Source organism: Anomaloglossus baeobatrachus, chromosome 8 (assembly GCF_048569485.1).
Source record: "Anomaloglossus baeobatrachus isolate aAnoBae1 chromosome 8, aAnoBae1.hap1, whole genome shotgun sequence".
NCBI classification, from domain to species: Eukaryota; Metazoa; Chordata; class Amphibia; order Anura; family Aromobatidae; genus Anomaloglossus; species Anomaloglossus baeobatrachus.
Window position 1 is genome coordinate 10,730,759 of NC_134360.1, and position 22,654 is coordinate 10,753,412.

Consider the following 22,654-nt stretch of genomic DNA (forward strand, 5'->3'; position numbering starts at 1 on the left):
CACACCACTGATTGACAGCTTTCTGTGTATAACCCTGCCCACACCACTGGCAGCATTCTGTGTATAACCCCGCCCACACCATTGATTGGCAGCTTTCTTTTGATAACCCCACCCACAACACTGATTGGCATATATCTGTGTATAACCACGCCCACACCACTGATTGGTAGCACTGTGTATAACCTCCTCCCCCACCACTGATTGGCAGCTGTGTATAACCCCACCCACACCACTGATTGGCAGCTGTGTATAACCCCACCCACCACTGATTGGCAGCTGTGTATAACCCCACCCACCACTGATTGGCAGCTATGTATAACCCCACCAACACCACTGATTGGCAGCTGTGTATAACCCCACCCACACCAGTGATTGGCAGCTGTTTATAACCCTGGTCACACCACTGATTGGCATCTTTCTGTGTATAACTCTGTCCACACCACTGATTGGCAGCTTTCTATGTATAATCCCGCCCACACCACTGATTGGAAGCTTTCTATGTATAATCCCGCCCACACCACTGATTGGCAGCTTTCTATGTATAATCCCGCCCACACCACTGATTGGCAGCTTTCTATGTATAATCCCGCCACACCACTGATTGGCAGCTTTCTGTGTATAATCCCGCCCACACCACTGATTGGCAGCTATCTTTGTGCTCTGGCAGCTTTTTTACAATCAGTAGTGGGGGGTTACACAGTGCAGGAGGTCTATACAGCACAAGACAACTAGTCTTATAGTGATAATCTCCTGTTGATAAAACACTGATTTTATGGAAACGTTGACAAGCAGCCCAGTAAGTGACACATCGCAGTAATCGGGGTCTCTGCCCCTATTATCAGATTACATAGCAATAACCTGCTGACCGATTCCCTTGAATGATTTATCTGTCTTGTATGTCATGTTGTTTGCATTGTATGTCTCTTGCTCATTGATGTGATTTTGATGGTGTTTTTCGCTCTAGATTGTTTAGTGTAGCTTTGGAACAACTTAATTTTGGTACCAAAGAAGTGGAAGGAGGAACCCACTCGACGGGGAAATCGGGTGGATTTGATGTGAAAGCTCTCCGCGCCTTCCGCGTGCTGCGCCCCCTGCGATTAGTGTCCGGGGTGCCCAGTAAGTACTGCTTTTATTTCTATCTTCTCTTCTAGGACCCTTTAATCCTGACCCCGTGGAGGCCGCACTCAGACGCCCCATGCCAGTCTTTGGGCCGGTTTTTGTACATGTTTGGTCCTTGTGTCCATTTCTACCATCACTTTTGACATCTGATTCCTCTACTCATTGAAAAGTAACAATTGGACCTCGTCGCGGTGACCCAAGGGCGGCATCCATTGTTCTTCACTGCGCCATTCATTTGGATGAGCCAGTTTTATCTTGCATCAATAACGGATGTTTTTGGGGGGTGAATTTGCGGTCACGTAACCTAGAGACGTGTGGATTGTAATGGGTGCAGGTCTGATCTGTGAAAACCGGACGTCTGGAGGAGGTCTGAGGGGCTGACCCTACAACGCCGGGTGTACCCCCCGATTTTCCCCGCTCGGAGAATAGGATGGGTTTTCATTATTCACATCTTTCTTAAAGGGTCACCGCAGCCAAAATGTGTACGGTGCGTTCTGCAGAGGCGGAGGGGCCTGACGCAAGGAGTCGGGGGGGGGGGGGGGCAACACAAGGAATTGGGGGGCCTGACACACGTTGTCTTCAATTTAGACCTCCTGCTGAAATATAAAACTTACGATATCAGCGCAGTCCGGTCCTAGGGGGTCCAACTACTCCATTTCCAAATTGTGCTTAAAACTGTCTCCCTGGGTGAAGGGGGCTGTCAGCTCATTACAAGGTTCGGCCGGGCCCCTCCATGGAGAAAGTCTGACTCCAGGCAATGTATTGTGTTGTGTTGACTGACACATTCTTTATTGATTAGTTGAGAACTTCTCTACATCATTGACTATATATATATATATATAATTTATATAGCGCTGTTAATTCCACAGCATTTTACTTACTTTGGCAACACTGTCCCCATTGGGGCTCACAATCTAAATTCCCTATCAGTCTTTGGAGTGTGGGAGGAAACCGGAGAACCCAGAGGAAAACCACGCAAACACGGGGAGAACATACAAACTCCTTGCAGATGTTCTCCTTGGTGGGAATTGAACCCAAGACCCCAGCGCTTCAAGGCTGCAGTGCTAACCACTGAGCCACCACAAGATTGCAGTGCTGACCACTGAGCCACCACAAGACTGCAGTGCTTACCACTGAGCCACCACAAGACTGCAGTGCTAACCACTGAGCCACCACAAGACTACAGTGCTTACCACTGAGCCACCACAAGACTGCAGTGCTTACCACTGAGCCACCACAAGACTGCAGTGCTTACCACTGAGCCACCACAAGACTGCAGTGCTTACCACTGAGCCACCACAAGACTGCAGTGCTTACCACTGAGCCACCACAAGACTGCAGTGCTAACCACTGAGCCACCACAAGACTACAGTGCTTACCACTGAGCCACCGTGCTGCCCTATATTTCTCCTTTTTGATTATATCATTAATCAATCATTAGTTTTCTCTCCAAACGTTTCCCTTTGCAATGTCTGCCAGTGCAGCGTGCTCCTATTGAAGTGAATAGGACATTGCTGCGAAGCTGCTGCACAGATCCCTGTATGTCACTCTACATCATAAAACCCTCTGTACGGACCTGTTCACATATAGTGGTTCTGATGCATTTTTTATTGCACTTTTGTGTAGAAAAACTGCACTGAAGGCATTATTCCCATCTCCAAGATCCTCTCCCAATATGTAGTAGGTGTAATAATAATAATAATAATAATAATAATAATAATAATAATAATAATAATAATAAATATATGCAAGGGAAAAAGCACCAAACCTGCAATGCCCTTCACATGAGGCAGGATTAGTCTCCTGCCTCATTTGCAGGGCATTGCATATTTTTATTATTATTATTATTATTATTATTATTATTATTATTATTATTATTATTATTATTATTATTATTATTAATATGCAAGGGCAAAAGCACTAAAGCTGCAATGCCCTGCACATGAGGCAGGAGTCTAATCAGGAGAACTATACTACATTAATAACTGGAGGAATTTTCTAATATAATATTATTATTATAATTATTATTAATAATAATAATAATAATAATAATATATTAGAAAATTCCTCCAGTTATTAATGTAGTATAGTTCTCCTGATTAGTCTCCTGCCTCATGTGCAGGGCATTGCAGCTTTGGTGCTTTTTCCCTTGCATATTTTGCCTAAGTTCTCACTTCCAAGGTTTTGTTTTTTTTGTTTTCTTTTGTTTTTTTTCTGTTCTTTTTTGGAGCCAAAAATCACACTTGTGGCCCTAAAATTGCTGCATTAATGTTGCAGGTTTTGCGGCATTTTTTTTTATATTTGTAATGTGGATTACATGTGTGATTTAGCTACATCTTCAATAGAGTTTTTATGCCAAAAATGAAGAAAAGAAATGCTGTAAAAAAAAAAGCCGCTAAGCCTGTTTGATACACTTTTAGCAGTGTTTTTCGTATTTTTTTTTTTTTTCCATACTATGGATAAAAAAAATATCCCTCTACAAAAACCCTTAAATTCTGCAAGTGAAATAAAGACATTGTGAGATCCCATAGCCTGTGCTTGTGCTGTAAAACATGGCATTTTTTGTGATATTGCTGTGTGTGAACCTAACATTTGACCCCATTTTTTTAGTGCACAGCGGGTTAATTGTTTCAGCGTTTTATTGTCCGTTTTCCCCCTGAGATCAGAACGATTTAGCATCAAATTCATGCTGCGATTTTTGTTTTTGATGCAGAGAAAAAAAAACTATCAGCAAATGCTACATGTGAACGCGCGCCAATGTCTGACTATTGACTTTCATTGCAAAATTTTAAACCTTTTTCCAAATATTGAATTGAAGCTGAAAAATCCGAGCAAAGCCGCGGAGTCCGGCTCCGCCGACAGCAGAAGGATTTGCTCTTTCCGCCGCCGTCGTTCCTGTAAATGTCAGGCTTGGTGTGACATCTACATCTGGTGTCTGCTTTAATTTGGCATTAAAATCCGAGCGCTGCTGGGGTCGGGCATGAAAATGCTGTAAATGGCAAATGGAAAGGAGCCACCGTGACCCGATTATTGCTCCATAAAGGTCTCTCCACTCTCCGCGTCGCTCCGTCCTTCTGCATAAACGCGGAGCACGTCTCCGAGGTCAGTGTAATATCGCTCCAATATCAGGCCGTGTTCACACCTCCAGGAATCGTCCGTTAGAAGACATCCAGCAGCAATCTGTCAATTTATGTCCGTTTTTAAATAACTTATTGTTTGCAGGATCCCTGTTTTTTTTTTAATACTGGAGTTTATGGGAAACGGATCCGTTACCTGATCACTATTGATCAGTAAAAATAAAACTGATCTGTAACAAATTAAAGAAAACAGATCCGTTTTCCTTAGACTTTAATGTTAAATAAAAACGGATCCAGCTGAAATCAGTCTTTTAAAAGCGTACAAAAAGCAGCATGCACGCTCCTCTGTATTGTGCGTGCAGCACTGTACATGGTGCAATTTGCAGATGTGACTGCCCCGTGAATTTGCATGGTCAGCTCCATGTATTTCACAGTTTTACATCGATTAAAAATGAATACATTTTATATTTTGATAGTCAGCAGTTTTATGCTATGTAATCTGAGGGCAGGATGATGTAGGGGCAGAGACCCTGATTCTTGTGATGTTTCACTTACTGGGCTTTTTTCTTCACTGCAATAAAATCAGTGTTTTATCATCAGATATCACTACGGGATTAGTAATAATCAGTGTCCCCCACAATGATTAGCAGTTTTCTGACTATGCACAGTGTAAACAGAAAACTGTGGTGTTGGCAAGGTTATACACAGGAAGCTGCCAATCCGTCGTGTGGGTGGGATTATCCACAAAGCTGCCAATCAGACGTGTAGGTGGGATTATACACAAAGCTGCCAATCATTGGTGTGGGTAGGGTTATACACAAAGCTGCCAATCTTTGGTGTGGGTAGGGTTATACACAAAGCTGCCAATCAGTGGTGGGAAAACCGGTTTAAATGCCGCGCTAAAAACCACTGATGCTGTAGATGAAAAAGATTTCCTTTATTTCATAATTCTACGCGTTTCAGAGACATCTCCGTCTCCTTCCTCAGGAAAAGAAATCATATTACAAAAAAGGGGCAACCGAGCCTATATAAAGGAAGACCAGTAGCCACATATGCATTTGAAAAGTGAACAGCCCATATGACTTGGCTCTGGGTCATATGGGCTGTTCACTTTTCAAATGCATATGTGGCTACTGGTCTTCCTTTATATAGGCTCTGTTGCCCCTTTTTCGTAATATGATTTCTTTTCCTGAGGAAGGAGACGGAGATGTCTCTGAAACGCGTAGAATTATGAAATAAAGGAAATCTTTTTCATCTACAGCATCAGTGGTTTTTAGCGCGTCATTTAAACCGGTTTTCTCTTTACCTGACCTATATATTATATACTGCATTCCGGGGCCGCTGCTAAACCACAAAAAGGCACTCACATGCGATCATAAGGAGTTGTGACTTGCACAACCCTACCAGGTGAGTGTACCTCTTTCTGTCTCTCTACCCTCATACCGGGTAAGACCCTATTGCGCTTTTTCCCCCTACAGCTCTACAAATAAGTGGTGGGGGCAGGGTTATACACGGAAAGCTGCCAATCAGTGGTGGAAGCAGGGTTATACACAAAGCTGCCAATCAGTGGCGGAAGCAGGGTTATACACAAAGCTGCCAATCAGTGGTGGAAGCAGGGTTATACACAAAGCTGCCAATCAGTGGTGGAAGCAGGGTTATACACAAAGCTGCCAATCAGTGGTGGGGGCAGGGTTATACACAGAAAGCTGCCAATCAGTGGTGTGGGCGGGGTTATACACAGCTCTACATTCTGAGCACTGATATATCTGCAGCAAAGAAAATGATTCTAGCACAACTGCTGCACCCAGTGAGATAAGTGACATATTTCTGGAATCAGGGTCTCTGCCCTTACATCATGGTGCTCTCAGATGAGGTAGCAGAAACTGCTGCTGATGGATTCCTGTTACTGCTAATCTGACCTGTTGGATTACCTACAGCATTATCTATTACAAACCCAGCTCTGTCATTTGCTGCCTGTGCCTCTGTCCCAAGTCGCCTGCTGAAGCCATTATGTAGTGCCGCCATACTGTGCCCCCAGACTCACAATCTATACTGCGGGCAATGAGTGATAGATGCAGCGAATACCAGGGACAGGGTACAGCCTCAATGATATGTCGGGGATCTCGCTGCTGCTGTGATCCCTATAGCTTTGCCATGATTTCATGCCGCCCCTGATGCCGTCCCTCTTCTTCTTCCAGGTTTACAGGTCGTGCTGAACTCCATTATTAAAGCCATGGTTCCGCTGCTGCACATCGCTCTCCTGGTCTTGTTTGTTATTATAATTTATGCTATTATTGGACTAGAACTTTTTGTTGGGAAAATGCACAAATCCTGCTTTTTCTTCGGCACTGGTAAGTTACAGAAACCTTCAAGAAAACGTTTAGAGAGATAATGGTGATATAATCTGTGCAATCTGGATCTGATTTAGCAATAATCCTTAATGGGATTATTGGAAAACCAGATTTTATTGTTAAATTATATATTTATTTACATCTGTAAAAAAAAAAAAAAAAAAATCATATCACAATCTATATTATTAAAAAAAATGTTTTGCAATTTTCACAGCGGTCACAATAACTTTCCTTTGGGAAAGTCACACATACATTAGCAGCAATAGACTGACTCTGACGCATCTAATGAGCGTGTACAGATGTCATGTGAAGGGAGCAGAGCTGTGATACCACTTTTTTTTCTGAATGGTAGATCCTGTTTTATCAGCTGTGTATAGAGGTATTGCTTATCATTATAATCCTGTCTGTGATGATAATGAGTCTGCTGAAAAGCCTTCTATAAAACAAGGCAGGAAATCGGATTTTTTTTTTTTTTTTTTTAATCCAGATTCTGATATGTTTTAGTCTAAACACTGCGGTGTTATAGAGAACCCATACTTAGAAATACAATGCAAGGACTATGTGTCTTGTCTGACTAGTCTGTGAGGACCGATCCCGGTGGTTTCCCTAAACAAACCGGTCTCTGCCTATCTGTGTGTCTAAGGAGAGACCTGTCACTTAAAGGGATCAGAGTGGGATAAGGCCCAGAAGACTGCATTGACTAATCAGTCAAGATTAATAGTTATACATTTTTGGCACTGTGAATCAGATGATAGATCCCCTTAAGTGAGAATTGGGGTTTTTTTTGTTGTTTTTTTTTTTTTAATCATTACTTGAAATCCATATGGTAGAGTAAGAAGAAATGAGCAGATGGCATAAGATTTAGTGTAACTTGTATTATATTAATTTAAAGAGGACCCATCACTGCTCCAGAGATTATTAAAATAAAATAAAGCTGTCAGAAATTAATAAACGTCCTAATTTACTTGCTGTTGAGATTCCGCCCTGTTCCTGAGCCATCACCTGTGGGGACGTGACCTCCTAACTTCCTGCTGCATTCTGTTCTAAGCACAGAGTAGAGGGATTTCCAGTCTGTGCTTTGCAGTGATGTCACTGGGGGCGTGGCCTGTGCAAAGGAAGGGAGAGAAAGAAGTGCACACTGCAGGCTCCACATAGAACACATCATATTATCATCTGGTGATTGTAGTGGAGTGGATGGAGCTGGTCTGTTCTAGATTGCACTAGAATAAATGGCTATATTTTATGACTCCATGTTCCCCTCCAGTACACGGCGCAAACCAGTGCCCTTATCTGTAGCATCACAGACTGCAGGAAAGTGTCAGGATAGCACCTACAAGGTGAAGTGGGAGAATGTTAGAAAGGAGACTCTGTGCAGCCATTTATCCATCTGGAGACTGTACAGGAGTCTCAGGATGGTGCTTTGTCGGTAAAGCTTAAATTGACAACTGGATGTGTCCCCATAGAGTCCTACACGCTCAGCACTGATTGGTCAGTGTACGGATGCTCCCCAGTGACATTGTACATTGTAACCCTCACTAGTTCAGACATGGGCTCCAGCGCTGGTATTTCAGGGGGTCCCCACCACGACATGTGCGGAGAGCAGAGCGGTCCTCCTAGTGTGAGTGACCGGGGACACCGGCTTGTCGTTCACTCCGTGTCTTTACTCCACAGAATTGCTGGCGGAAGATGAACCTGCGCCCTGTGCGTTCTCAGGGAACGGGCGCGTGTGTCCAGTAAATGGCTCCGAATGTAAGAGCGGATGGGCTGGGCCTAATGGGGGAATAACCAATTTTGATAACTTTGCCTTTGCAATGTTGACTGTGTTCCAGTGTATCACCATGGAGGGCTGGACCGACGTCTTATATTGGGTAAGTTGGACGCTTTTTACACTCATTAGTAGAAATGTGCAGTACACAATGAACGGGAACATTATTGGGGGTTAATAAGGGTTTGTGAGTTTAATTGTATTTTGTTTGAGAATTTTAAGTTTTATTTGTGCTCGTCAAAAGTTTAAAAACTTTCCAAGTCCCAGGCCTAAGCTTGTGAGCTCTTCTCCACCTCTTAACTCTAAAATGTTGGGGTCTGACCCCTGGGCCCCCTGTATCTCTTTTAATTGTGTATATATAGAATCAGTCCCATTATCCCGTCCGGCAAACCAGCGTCGAAAAGTCACAATTTGTGTAATGGGACTTTTGTTTTTTTTTACACTGGCCCCGCCTTTTTTTTGAGAATGGGTGGAGCTTGTTTTTGAGGTTTCTCCTCTTGAATTAGATTTTTGTGCTATAATAGATAAAAAACGGAATCCTCAAGATAGCTGGAGTAAATGTGCTGATACATTTATACATTAATGCTATAATTTCCTCCACTTTTGTAGAGTAAATGTCAGGTCATTTTAGGCCACACCCCTTCTGTGTGTCTCCGCCCACATGACCAGGTGTAAAAATACCAAAAACGCAACTTTTCAAACGCAATTAGTTTTTCATGCCAGGTTAATGGTGCAATGTGCTTGATGAATTCTACCACAAAACCCAAGCCTGAGCCCCATAGACGGCCACGAGCTGTAGTAGACTTATCTCCTGCTGTAAATCCACAAAAAAAATATTGTAAATTGCTTAAGATTTTCCCAATATGAATTTCGAAGTGAAGATTGAGGATGAGACATTTTCAAATTATGAAAAACTAAGAACGCAATCTTTTCCCTTTTATAATTTATCATAAATATAAAATATTAAAATTAAGATCAAATCAAGTCCGACCCCCGAGGTGAGAGAAGCCGTGTAACTTATTACATTATAATATCTATTCCGCACAGAAGTACAACACGGGTAAAAGGGGAAATAAAGCCCATCTCCATACACCAGACCAGCCCATACTGGCTCCTGTACAGACTAGTATCCCCAGCTGCACAGCCCCTACTGGCTCCTGTACAGACTAGTATCTCCAGCTGCACAGCCCCTACTGGCTCCTGTACAGACTAGTATCCGCAGCTGCACAGCCCCTACTGGCTCCTGTACAGACTAGTATCCGCAGCTGCACAGCCCCTACTGGCTCCTGTACAGACTAGTATCCCCAGCTGCACAGCCCCTACTGGCTCCTGTACAGACTTGTATCTCCAGCTGCACAGCCCCTACTGGCTCCTGTACAGACTAGTATCCCCAGCTGCACAGCTCCTACTGGCTCCTGTACAGACTAGTATCCCCAGCTGCACAGCCCCTACTGGCTCCTGTACAGACTAGTATCTCCAGCTGCACAGCCCCCACTGGCTCCTGTACAGACTAGTATCCCCAGCTGCACAGCCCCTACTGGCTCCTGTACAGACTAGTATCCCCAGCTGCACAGCCCCTACTGGTTCCTGTACAGACTAGTATCCCCAGCTGCACAGCCCCTACTGGCTCCTGTACAGACTAGTATCCCCAACTGCACAGCCCCTACTGGTTCCTGTACAGACTAGTATCCCTAGCTGCACAGCCCCTACTGGCTCCTGTACAGACTAGTATCCCCAACTGCACAGCCCCTACTGGTTCCTGTACAGACTAGTATCCCCAGCTGCACAGCCCCTACTGGCTCCTGTACAGACTAGTATCTCCAGCTGCACAGCCCCTACTGGCTCCTGTACAGACTAGTATCCCCAGCTGCACAGCCCCTACTGGCTCCTGTATAGACTAGTATCCCCAGCTGCACAGCCCCTACTGGCTCCTGTACAGACTAGTATCTCCAGCTGCACAGCCCCTACTGGTTCCTGTACAGACTAGTATCTCCAGCTGCACAGCCCCTACTGGCTCCTGTACAGACTAGTATCTCCAGCTGCACAGCCCCTACTGGTTCCTGTACAGACTAGTATCTCCAGCTGCACAGCCCCTACTGGCTCCTGTACAGACTAGTATCCCCAGCTGCACAGCCCCTACTGGCTCCTGTAGAGACTAGTATCCCCAGCTGCACAGCCCCTACTGGCTCCTGTAGAGACTAGTATCCCCAGCTGCACAGCCCCTACTGGCTCCTGTAGAGACTAGTATCCCCAGCTGCACAGCCCCTACTGGTACCTGTACAGACTAGTATCCCCAGCTGCACAGCCCCTACTGGCTCCTGTACAGACTAGTATCTCCAGCTGCACAGCCCCTACTGGCTCCTGTACAGACTTGTATCTCCAGCTGCACAGCCCCTACTGGCTCCTGTACAGACTAGTATCCCCAGCTGCACAGCTCCTACTGGCTCCTGTACAGACTAGTATCCCCAGCTGCACAGCCCCTACTGGCTCCTGTACAGACTAGTATCTCCAGCTGCACAGCCCCCACTGGCTCCTGTACAGACTAGTATCCCCAGCTGCACAGCCCCTACTGGCTCCTGTACAGACTAGTATCCCCAGCTGCACAGCCCCTACTGGTTCCTGTACATACTAGTATCCCCAGCTGCACAGCCCCTACTGGTTCCTGTACAGACTAGTATCCCCAGCTGCACAGCCCCTACTGGCTCCTGTACAGACTAGTATCCCCAACTGCACAGCCCCTACTGGTTCCTGTACAGACTAGTATCCCCAGCTGCACAGCCCCTACTGGCTCCTGTACAGACTAGTATCCCCAACTGCACAGCCCCTACTGGTTCCTGTACAGACTAGTATCCCCAGCTGCACAGCCCCTACTGGCTCCTGTACAGACTAGTATCCCCAGCTGCACAGCCCCTACTGGCTCCTGTACAGACTAGTATCTCCAGCTGCACAGCCCCTACTGGCTCCTGTACAGACTAGTATCCCCAACTGCACAGCCCCTACTGGTTCCTGTACAGACTAGTATCCCCAGCTGCACAGCCCCTACTGGCTCCTGTACAGACTAGTATCCCCAACTGCACAGCCCCTACTGGTTCCTGTACAGACTAGTATCCCCAGCTGCACAGCCTCTACTGGTTCCTGTACAGACTAGTATCCCCAGCTGCACAGCCTCTACTGGTTCCTGTACAGACTAGTATCCCCAACTGCACAGCCCCTACTGGTTCCTGTACAGACTAGTATCCCCAGCTGCACAGCCCCTACTGGTTCCTGTACAGACTAGTATCCCCAGCTGCACAGCCTCTACTGGTTCCTGTACAGACTAGTATCCCCAGCTGCACAGCCCCTACTGGTTCCTGTACAGACTAGTATCCCCAGCTGCACAGCCCCGTACTGGCTCCTGTACAGACTAGTATCCCCAGCTGCACAGCCCCTACTGGCTCCTGTACAGACTAGTATCTCCAGCTGCACAGCCCCTACTGGCTCCTGTACAGACTAGTATCTCCAGCTGCACAGCCCCTACTGGCTCCTGTACAGACTAGCATCTCCAGCTGCACAACCCATACTGGCTCCTGTACAGACTAGTATCTCCAGCTGCACAGCCCCTACTGGTTCCTGTACAGACTAGTATCTCCAGCTGCACAGCCCCTACTGGCTCCTGTACAGACTAGTATCCCCAGCTGCACAGCCCCTACTGGCTCCTGTACAGACTAGTATCTCCAGCTGCACAGCCCCTACTGGTTCCTGTACAGACTAGTATCTCCAGCTGCACAGCCCCTACTGGCTCCTGTACAGACTAGTATCCCCAGCTGCACAGCCCCTACTGGCTCCTGTACAGACTAGTATCCCCAGCTGCACAGCCCCTACTGGCTCTTGTACAGACTAGTATCTCCAGCTGCACAGCCCCTACTGGTTCCTGTACAGACTAGTATCTCCAGCTGCACAGCCCCTACTGGCTCCTGTACAGACTAGTATCCCCAGCTGCACAGCCCCTACTGGCTCCTGTACAGACTAGTATCCCCAGCTGCACAGCCCCTACTGGCTCTTGTACAGACTAGTATCTCCAGCTGCACAGCCCCTACTGGTTCCTGTACAGACTAGTATCTCCAGCTGCAGAGCCCTTACTGGCTCCTGTACAGACTAGTATCTCCAGCTGCACAGCCCCTACTGGCTCCTGTACAGACTAGTATCCCCAGCTGCACAGCCTCTACTGGCTCCTGTACAGACTAGTATCTCCAGCTGCACAGCCCCTACTGGCTCCTGTACAGGCTAGTATCCCCAGCTGAACAGCCCCTACTGGATCCTGTACAGACTAGTATCCCCAGCTGCACAGCCCCTACTGGCTCCTGTACAGACTAGTATCTCCAGCTGCACAGCCCCTACTGGCTCCTGTACAGACTAGTATCCCCAGCTGCACAGCCCCTACTGGTTCCTGTACAGACTAGTATCTCCAGCTGCACAGCCCCTACTGGCTCCTGTACAGACTAGTATCTCCAGCTGCACAGCCCCTACTGGCTCCTGTACAGACTAGTATCTCCAGCTGCACAGCCCCTACTGGCTCCTGTACAGACTAGTATCCCCAGCTGCACAGCTCCTACTGGCTCCTGTACAGACTAGTATCCCCAGCTGCACAGCCCCTACTGGCTCCTGTACAGACTAGTATCTCCAGCTGCACAGCCCCCACTGGCTCCTGTACAGACTAGTATCCCCAGCTGCACAGCCCCTACTGGCTCCTGTACAGACTAGTATCCCCAGCTGCACAGCCCCTACTGGTTCCTGTACATACTAGTATCCCCAGCTGCACAGCCCCTACTGGTTCCTGTACAGACTAGTATCCCCAGCTGCACAGCCCCTACTGGCTCCTGTACAGACTAGTATCCCCAACTGCACAGCCCCTACTGGTTCCTGTACAGACTAGTATCCCCAGCTGCACAGCCCCTACTGGCTCCTGTACAGACTAGTATCCCCAACTGCACAGCCCCTACTGGTTCCTGTACAGACTAGTATCCCCAGCTGCACAGCCCCTACTGGCTCCTGTACAGACTAGTATCCCCAGCTGCACAGCCCCTACTGGCTCCTGTACAGACTAGTATCTCCAGCTGCACAGCCCCTACTGGCTCCTGTACAGACTAGTATCCCCAGCTGCACAGCCCCTACTGGCTCCTGTACAGACTAATATCCCCAGCTGCACAGCCCCTACTGGTTCCTGTACAGACTAGTATCTCCAGCTGCACAGCCCCTACTGGTTCCTGTACAGACTAGTATCTCCAGCTGCACAGCCCCTACTGGCTCCTGTACAGACTAGTATCCCCAGCTGCACAGCCCCTACTGGTTCCTGTACAGACTAGTATCCCCAGCTGCACAGCCCCTACTGGCTCCTGTACAGACTAGTATCCCCAGCTGCACAGCCCCTACTGGCTCCTGTACAGACTAGTATCCCCAGCTGCACAGCTCCTACTGGATCCTGTATAGACTAGTATCTCCAGCTGCACAGCCCCTACTGGCTCCTGTACAGACTAGTATCCCCAGCTGCACAGCCCCTACTGGCTCCTATACAGACTAGTATCCCCAGCTGCACAGCCCCTACTGGCTCCTATACAGACTAGTATCCCCAACTGCACAGCCCCTACTGGCTCCTGTACAGACTAGTATCCCCAGCTGCACAGCCCCTACTGGTTCCTGTACAGACTAGTATCCCCAGCTGCACAGCCCCTACTGGCTCCTGTACAGACTAGTATCCCCAGCTGCACAGCCCCTACTGGCTCCTGTACAGACTAGTATCCCCAGCTGCACAGCCCCTACTGGCTCCTGTACAGACTAGTATCTCCAGCTGCACAGCCCCTACTGGCTCCTGTACAGACTAGTATCCCCAGCTGCACAGCCCCTACTGGCTCCTGTACAGACTAGTATCTCCAGCTGCACAGCCCCTACTGGTTCCTGTACAGACTAGTATCTCCAGCTGCACAGCCCCTACTGGCTCCTGTACAGACTAGTATCCCCAGCTGCACAGCCCCTACTGGCTCCTGTACAGACTAGTATCCCCAGCTGCACAGCCCCTACTGGCTCTTGTACAGACTAGTATCCCCAGCTGCACAGCCCCTACTGGCTCCTGTACAGACTAGTATCCCCAGCTGCACAGCCCCTACTGGTTCCTGTACAGACTAGTATCTCCAGCTGCACAGCCCCTACTGGTTCCTGTACAGACTAGTATCTCCAGCTGCACAGCCCCTACTGGCTCCTGTACAGACTAGTATCCCCAGCTGCACAGCCTCTACTGGCTCCTGTACAGACTAGTATCTCCAGCTGCACAGCCCCTACTGGCTCCTGTACAGGCTAGTATCACCAGCTGAACAGCCCCTACTGGCTCCTGTACAGACTAGTATCCCCAGCTGCACAGCCCCTACTGGCTCCTGTACAGACTAGTATCTCCAGCTGCACAGCCCCTACTGGTTCCTGTACAGACTAGTATCTCCAGCTGCACAGCCCCTACTGGCTCCTGTACAGACTAGTATCTCCAGCTGCACAGCCCCTACTGGCTCCTGTACAGACTAGTATCCGCAGCTGCACAGCCCCTACTGGCTCCTGTACAGACTAGTATCCCCAGCTACACAGCTCCTACTGGCTCCTGTACAGACTAGTATCCCCAACTGCACAGCCCCTACTGGTTCCTGTACAGACTAGTATCTCCAGCTGCACAGCCCCTACTGGCTCCTGTACAGACTAGTATCCCCAGCTGCACAGCCCCTACTGGCTCCTGTACAGGCTAGTATCCCCAGCTGCACAGCCCCTACTGGCTCCTGTACAGACTAGTATCCCCAGCTGCACAGCCCCTACTGGCTCCTGTACAGACTAGTATCCCCAGCTGCACAGCCCCTACTGGCTCCTGTACAGACTAGTATCCCCAGCTGCACAGCCCCTACTGGCTCCTGTACAGACTAGTATCCCCAGCTGCACAGCCCCTACTGGCTCCTGTATAGACTAGTATCCCCAGCTGCACAGCCCCTACTGGCTCCTGTACAGACTAGTATCCGCAGCTGCACAGCCCCTACTGGCTCCTGTACAGACTAGTATCCCCAGCTGCACAGCTCCTACTGGCTCCTGTACAGACTAGTATCCCCAACTGCACAGCCCCTACTGGCTCCTGTACAGACTAGTATCCCCAACTGCACAGCCCCTACTGGTTCCTGTACAGACTAGTATCTCCAGCTGCACAGCCCCTACTGGCTCCTGTACAGACTAGTATCCCCAGCTGCACAGCTCTTACTGGCTCCTGTACAGACTAGTATCCCCAGCTGTACAGCCCCTACTGGCACCTGTACAGACTAGTATCCCCAGCTGCACAGGCCCTACTGGCTCCTGTACAGACTAGTATCCCCAGCTGCACAGCCCCTACTGGCTCCTGTACAGACTAGTATCTCCAGCTGCACAGCCCCTACTGGTTCCTGTAGAGACTAGTATCCCCAGCTGCACAGCCCCTACTGGCTCCTGTACAGACTAGTATCTCCAGCTGCACAGCCCCTACTGGCTCCTGTACAGACTAGTATCCCCAGCTGCACAGCCCCTACTGGCTCCTGTACAGACTAGTATCTCCAGCTGCACAGCCCCTACTGGCTCCTGTACAGACTAGTATCCGCAGCTGCACAGCCCCTACTGGCTCCTGTACAGACTAGTATCCCCAGCTGCACAGCCCCTACTGGCTCCTGTACAGACTAGTATCCCCAGCTGCACAGCCCCTACTGGCTCCTGTACAGACTAGTATCCCCAGCTGCACAGCACCTACTGGTTACTGTACAGACTAGTATCCCCAGCTGCACAGCCCCTACTGGCTCCTGTACAGACTAGTATCTCCAGCTGCACAGCCCCTTCTGGTTCCTGTACAGACTAGTATTTCCAGCTGCACAGCCCCTACTGGCTCCTGTACAGACTAGTATCCCCAGCTGCACAGCCCCTACTGGCTCCTGTAGAGACTAGTATCTCCAGCTGCACAGCCCCTACTGGCTCCTGTACAGACTAGTATCCCCAGCTGCACAGCCTCTACTGGCTCCTGTACAGACTAGTATCTCCAGCTGCACAGCCCCTACTGGATCCTGTACAGACTAGTATCCCCAGCTGCACAGCCCCTACTGGCTCCTGTACAGACTTGTATCTCCAGCTGCACAGCCCCTACTGGCTCCTGTACAGACTAGTATCCCCAGCTGCACAGCTCCTACTGGCTCCTGTACAGACTAGTATCCCCAGCTGCACAGCCCCTACTGGCTCCTGTACAGACTAGTATCTCCAGCTGCACAGCCCCCACTGGCTCCTGTACAGACTAGTATCCCCAGCTGCACAGCCCCTACTGGCTCCTGTACAGACTAGTATCCCCAGCTGCACAGCCCCTACTGGTTCCTGTACAGACTAGTATCCCCAGCTGCACAGCCCCTACTGGCTCCTGTACAGACTAGTATCCCCAACTGCACAGCCCCTACTGGTTCCTGTACAGACTAGTATCCCTAGCTGCACAGCCCCTACTGGCTCCTGTACAGACTAGTATCCCCAACTGCACAGCCCCTACTGGTTCCTGTACAGACTAGTATCCCCAGCTGCACAGCCCCTACTGGCTCCTGTACAGACTAGTATCTCCAGCTGCACAGCCCCTACTGGCTCCTGTACAGACTAGTATGCCCAGCTGCACAGCCCCTACTGGCTCCTGTACAGACTAGTATCTCCAGCTGCACAGCCCCTACTGGCTCCTGTACAGACTAGTATCTCCAGCTGCACAGCCCCTACTGGTTCCTGTACAGACTAGTATCTCCAGCTGCACAGCCCCTACTGGCTCCTGTACAGACTAGTATCCCCAGCTGCACAGCCCCTACTGGCTCCTGTAGAGACTAGTATCCCCAGCTGCACAGCCCCTACTGGCTCCTGTAGAGACTAGTATCCCCAGCTGCACAGCCCCTACTGGTACCTGTACAGACTAGTATCCCCAGCTGCACAGCCCCTACTGGATCCTGTACAGACTAGTATCCCCAGCTGCACAGCCCCTACTGGCTCCTGTACAGACTTGTATCTCCAGCTGCACAGCCCCTACTGGCTCCTGTACAGACTAGTATCCCCAGCTGCACAGCTCCTACTGGCTCCTGTACAGACTAGTATCCCCAGCTGCACAGCCCCTACTGGCTCCTGTACAGACTAGTATCTCCAGCTGCACAGCCCCCACTGGCTCCTGTACAGACTAGTATCCCCAGCTGCACAGCCCCTACTGGCTCCTGTACAGACTAGTATCCCCAGCTGCACAGCCCCTACTGGTTCCTGTACATACTAGTATCCCCAGCTGCACAGCCCCTACTGGTTCCTGTACAGACTAGTATCCCCAGCTGCACAGCCCCTACTGGCTCCTGTACAGACTAGTATCCCCAACTGCACAGCCCCTACTGGTTCCTGTACAGACTAGTATCCCCAGCTGCACAGCCCCTACTGGCTCCTGTAGAGACTAGTATCCCCAGCTGCACAGCCCCTACTGGTACCTGTACAGACTAGTATCCCCAGCTGCACAGCCCCTACTGGATCCTGTACAGACTAGTATCCCCAGCTGCACAGCCCCTACTGGCTCCTGTACAGACTTGTATCTCCAGCTGCACAGCCCCTACTGGCTCCTGTACAGACTAGTATCCCCAGCTGCACAGCTCCTACTGGCTCCTGTACAGACTAGTATCCCCAGCTGCACAGCCCCTACTGGCTCCTGTACAGACTAGTATCTCCAGCTGCACAGCCCCCACTGGCTCCTGTACAGACTAGTATCCCCAGCTGCACAGCCCCTACTGGCTCCTGTACAGACTAGTATCCCCAGCTGCACAGCCCCTACTGGTTCCTGTACATACTAGTATCCCCAGCTGCACAGCCCCTACTGGTTCCTGTACAGACTAGTATCCCCAGCTGCACAGCCCCTACTGGCTCCTGTACAGACTAGTATCCCCAACTGCACAGCCCCTACTGGTTCCTGTACAGACTAGTATCCCCAGCTGCACAGCCCCTACTGGCTCCTGTACAGACTAGTATCCCCAACTGCACAGCCCCTACTGGTTCCTGTACAGACTAGTATCCCCAGCTGCACAGCCCCTACTGGCTCCTGTACAGACTAGTATCCCCAGCTGCACAGCCCCTACTGGTTCCTGTACAGACTAGTATCCCCAGCTGCACAGCCTCTACTGGTTCCTGTACAGACTAGTATCCCCAGCTGCACAGCCTCTACTGGTTCCTGTACAGACTAGTATCCCCAGCTGCACAGCCCCTACTGGTTCCTGTACAGACTAGTATCCCCAGCTGCACAGCCCCTACTGGCTCCTGTACAGACTAGTATCTCCAGCTGCACAGCCCCTACTGGCTCCTGTACAGACTAGTATCTCCAGCTGCACAGCCCCTACTGGCTCCTGTACAGACTAGTATCTCCAGCTGCACAGCCCCTACTGGCTCCTGTACAGACTAGTATCTCCAGCTGCACAACCCATACTGGCTCCTGTACAGACTAGTATCTCCAGCTGCACAGCCCCTACTGGTTCCTGTACAGACTAGTATCCCCAGCTGCACAGCCCCTACTGGCTCCTGTACAGACTAGTATCCCCAGCTGCACAGCCCCTACTGGCTCCTGTACAGATTAGTATCTCCAGCTGCACAGCCCCTACTGGCTCCTGTACAGACTAGTATCTCCAGCTGCACAGCCCCTACTGGTTCCTGTACAGACTAGTATCTCCAGCTGCACAGCCCCTACTGGCTCCTGTACAGACTAGTATCCCCAGCTGCACAGCCCCTACTGGCTCCTGTACAGACTAGTATCTCCAGCTGCACAGCCCCTACTGGTTCCTGTACAGACTAGTATCTCCAGCTGCACAGCCCCTACTGGCTCCTGTACAGACTAGTATCCCCAGCTGCACAGCCCCTACTGGCTCCTGTACAGACTAGTATCCCCAGCTCCACAGCCCCTACTGGCTCTTGTACAGACTAGTATCTCCAGCTGCACAGCCCCTACTGGTTCCTGTACAGACTAGTATCTCCAGCTGCAGAGCCCCTACTGGCTCCTGTACAGACTAGTATCTCCAGCTGCACAGCCCCTACTGGCTCCTGTAGAGACTAGTATCCCCAGCTGCACAGCCTCTACTGGCTCCTGTACAGACTAGTATCTCCAGCTGCACAGCCCCTACTGGCTCCTGTACAGGCTAGTATCCCCAGCTGAACAGCCCCTACTGGCTCCTGTACAGACTAGTATCCCCAGCTGCACAGCCCCTACTGGCTCCTGTACAGACTAGTATCTCCAGCTGCACAGCCCCTACTGGCTCCTGTACAGACTAGTATCCCCAGCTGCACAGCCCCTACTGGTTCCTGTACAGACTAGTATCTCCAGCTGCACAGCCCCTACTGGCTCCTGTACAGACTAGTATCTCCAGCTGCACAGCCCCTACTGGCTCCTGTACAGACTAGTATCTCCAGCTGCACAGCCCCTACTGGCTCCTGTACAGACTAGTATCCCCAGCTGCACAGCTCCTACTGGCTCCTGTACAGACTAGTATCCCCAGCTGCACAGCCCCTACTGGCTCCTGTACAGACTAGTATCTCCAGCTGCACAGCCCCCACTGGCTCCTGTACAGACTAGTATCCCCAGCTGCACAGCCCCTACTGGCTCCTGTACAGACTAGTATCCCCAGCTGCACAGCCCCTACTGGTTCCTGTACAGACTAGTATCCCCAGCTGCACAGCCCCTACTGGTTCCTGTACAGACTAGTATCCCCAGCTGCACAGCCCCTACTGGCTCCTGTACAGACTAGTATCCCCAACTGCACAGCCCCTACTGGTTCCTGTACAGACTAGTATCCCCAGCTGCACAGCCCCTACTGGCTCCTGTACAGACTAGTATCCCCAACTGCACAGCCCCTACTGGTTCCTGTACAGACTAGTATCCCCAGCTGCACAGCCCCTACTGGCTCCTGTACAGACTAGTATCCCCAGCTGCACAGCCCCTACTGGCTCCTGTACAGACTAGTATCTCCAGCTGCACAGCCCCTACTGGCTCCTGTACAGACTAGTATCTCCAGCTGCACAACCCATACTGGCTCCTGTACAGACTAGTATCTCCAGCTGCACAGCCCCTACTGGTTCCTGTACAGACTAGTATCTCCAGCTGCACAGCCCCTACTGGCTCCTGTACAGACTAGTATCCCCAGCTGCACAGCCCCTACTGGTTCCTGTACAGACTAGTATCCCCAGCTGCACAGCCCCTACTGGTTCCTGTACAGACTAGTATCCCCAGCTGCACAGCCCCTACTGGCTCCTGTACAGACTAGTATCCCCAACTGCACAGCTCCTACTGGTTCCTGTACAGACTAGTATCCCCAGCTGCACAGCCCCTACTGGCTCCTGTACAGACTAGTATCTCCAGCTGCACAGCCCCTACTGGTTCCTGTACAGACTAGTATCCCCAACTGCACAGCCCCTACTGGTTCCTGTACAGACTAGTATCCCCAACTGCACAGCCCCTACTGGTTCCTGTACAGACTAGTATCCCCAGCTGCACAGCCCCTACTGGCTCCTGTACAGACTAGTATCTCCAGCTGCACAGCCCCTACTGGCTCCTGTACAGACTAGTATGCCCAGCTGCACAGCCCCTACTGGCTCCTGTACAGACTAGTATGCCCAGCTGCACAGCCCCTACTGGCTCCTGTACAGACTAGTATCCCCAGCTGCACAGCCCCTACTGGCTCCTGTACAGACTAGTATCCCCAGCTGCACAGCTCCTACTGGTTCCTGTACAGACTAGTATCTCCAGCTGCACAGCCCCTACTGGCTCCTGTACAGACTAGTATCCCCAGCTGCACAGCCCCTACTGGTTCCTGTACAGACTAGTATCCCCAGCTGCACAGCCCCCACTGGTTCCTGTACAGACTAGTATCTCCAGCTGCACAGCCCCTACTGGCTCCTGTACAGACTAGTATCCCCAGCTGCACAGCCCCTACTGGCTCCCGTACAGGCTAGTATCTCCAGCTGCACAGCCCCTACTGGCTCCTGTACAGACTAGTATCTCCAGCTGCACAGCCCCTACTGGCTCCTGTACAGACTAGTATCTCCAGCTGCACAGCCCCTACTGGCTCCTGTACAGACTAGTATCCCGCAGCTGCACAGCCCCTACTGGCTCCTGTATAGACTAGTATCCCCAGCTGCACAGCCCCTACTGGCTCCTGTACAGACTAGTATCCCCAGCTGCACAGCCTCCTACTGGCTTCCTGTACAGACTAGTATCCCCAGCTGCACAGCCCCTACTGGTTCCTGTACAGACTAGTATCCCCAGCTGCACAGCCCCTACTGGCTCCTGTACAAGACTAGTATCCCCAGCTGCACAGCCCCTACTGGCTCCTGTACAGACTAGTATCCCCAGCTGCACAGCCCCTACTGGCTCCTGTACAGACTAGTATCCCCAGCTGCACAGCTCCTACTGGCTCCTGTACAGACTAGTATCCCAGCTGCACAGCCCCTACTGGCTCCTGTACAGACTAGTATCCCCAGCTGCACAGCCCCTACTGGCTCCTGTACAGACTAGTATCCCCAGCTGCACAGCCCCTACTGGCTCCTGTACAGACTAGTATCTCCAGCTGCACAGCCTCTACTGGTTCCTGTACAGACTAGTATCTCCAGCTGCACAGCCCCTACTGGCTCCTGTACAGACTAGTATCCCAGCTGCACAGCCCCTACTGGCTCCTGTACAGACTAGTATCTCCAGCTGCACAGCCCCTACTGGCTCCTGTACCAGACTAGTATCTCCCAGCTGCACAGCCTCCTACTGGCTCCTGTACAGACTAGTATCTCCAGCTGCACAGCCCCTACTGGCTCCTGTACAGACTAGTATCTCCAGCTGCACAGCCCCTACTGGCTCCTGTACAGACTAGTATCTCCAGCTGCACAGCCTCTACTGGCTCCTGTACAGACTAGTATCCCCAGCTGCACAGCCCCTCTACTGGCTCCTGTACAGACTAGTATCCCAGCTGCACAGCCCCTACTGGCTTCCTGTACAGACTAGTATCCCCAGCTGCACAGCCCCTACTGGCTCCTGTACAGACTAGTATCCCCAGCTGCACAGCCCCTACTGGCTCCTGTACAGACTAGTATCACCCAGCTGCACAGCCCCTACTGGCTCTGTACAGGACTAGTATCCTCCAGCTGCACAGCCCCTACTGGCTCCTGTACAGACTAGTATCCCCAGCTGCACAGCCCCTACTGGCTCCTGTACAGACTAGTATCCCAGCTGCACAGCCCCTACTGGCTCCTGTACAGACTAGTATCCCCAGCTGCACAGCTCCTACTGGCTCCTTTACAGACTAGTATCC

At 50.6% G+C, this 22,654-nt stretch overlaps 1 protein-coding gene across 1 annotated transcript in view; it reads left to right on the top strand.

The window, feature by feature from the left end:
- Positions 1 to 22,654, top strand: part of CACNA1D (calcium voltage-gated channel subunit alpha1 D) — a 390,642-nt gene that overhangs the window by 154,459 nt on the left and 213,529 nt on the right. Inside the window, exons 5-7 of the mRNA XM_075321032.1 lie at positions 965 to 1,116; positions 6,395 to 6,547; positions 8,219 to 8,415. Coding sequence (XP_075177147.1) covers positions 965 to 1,116; positions 6,395 to 6,547; positions 8,219 to 8,415 — 502 coding nt within the window. The remainder of the gene's footprint in view (positions 1 to 964; positions 1,117 to 6,394; positions 6,548 to 8,218; positions 8,416 to 22,654) is intronic.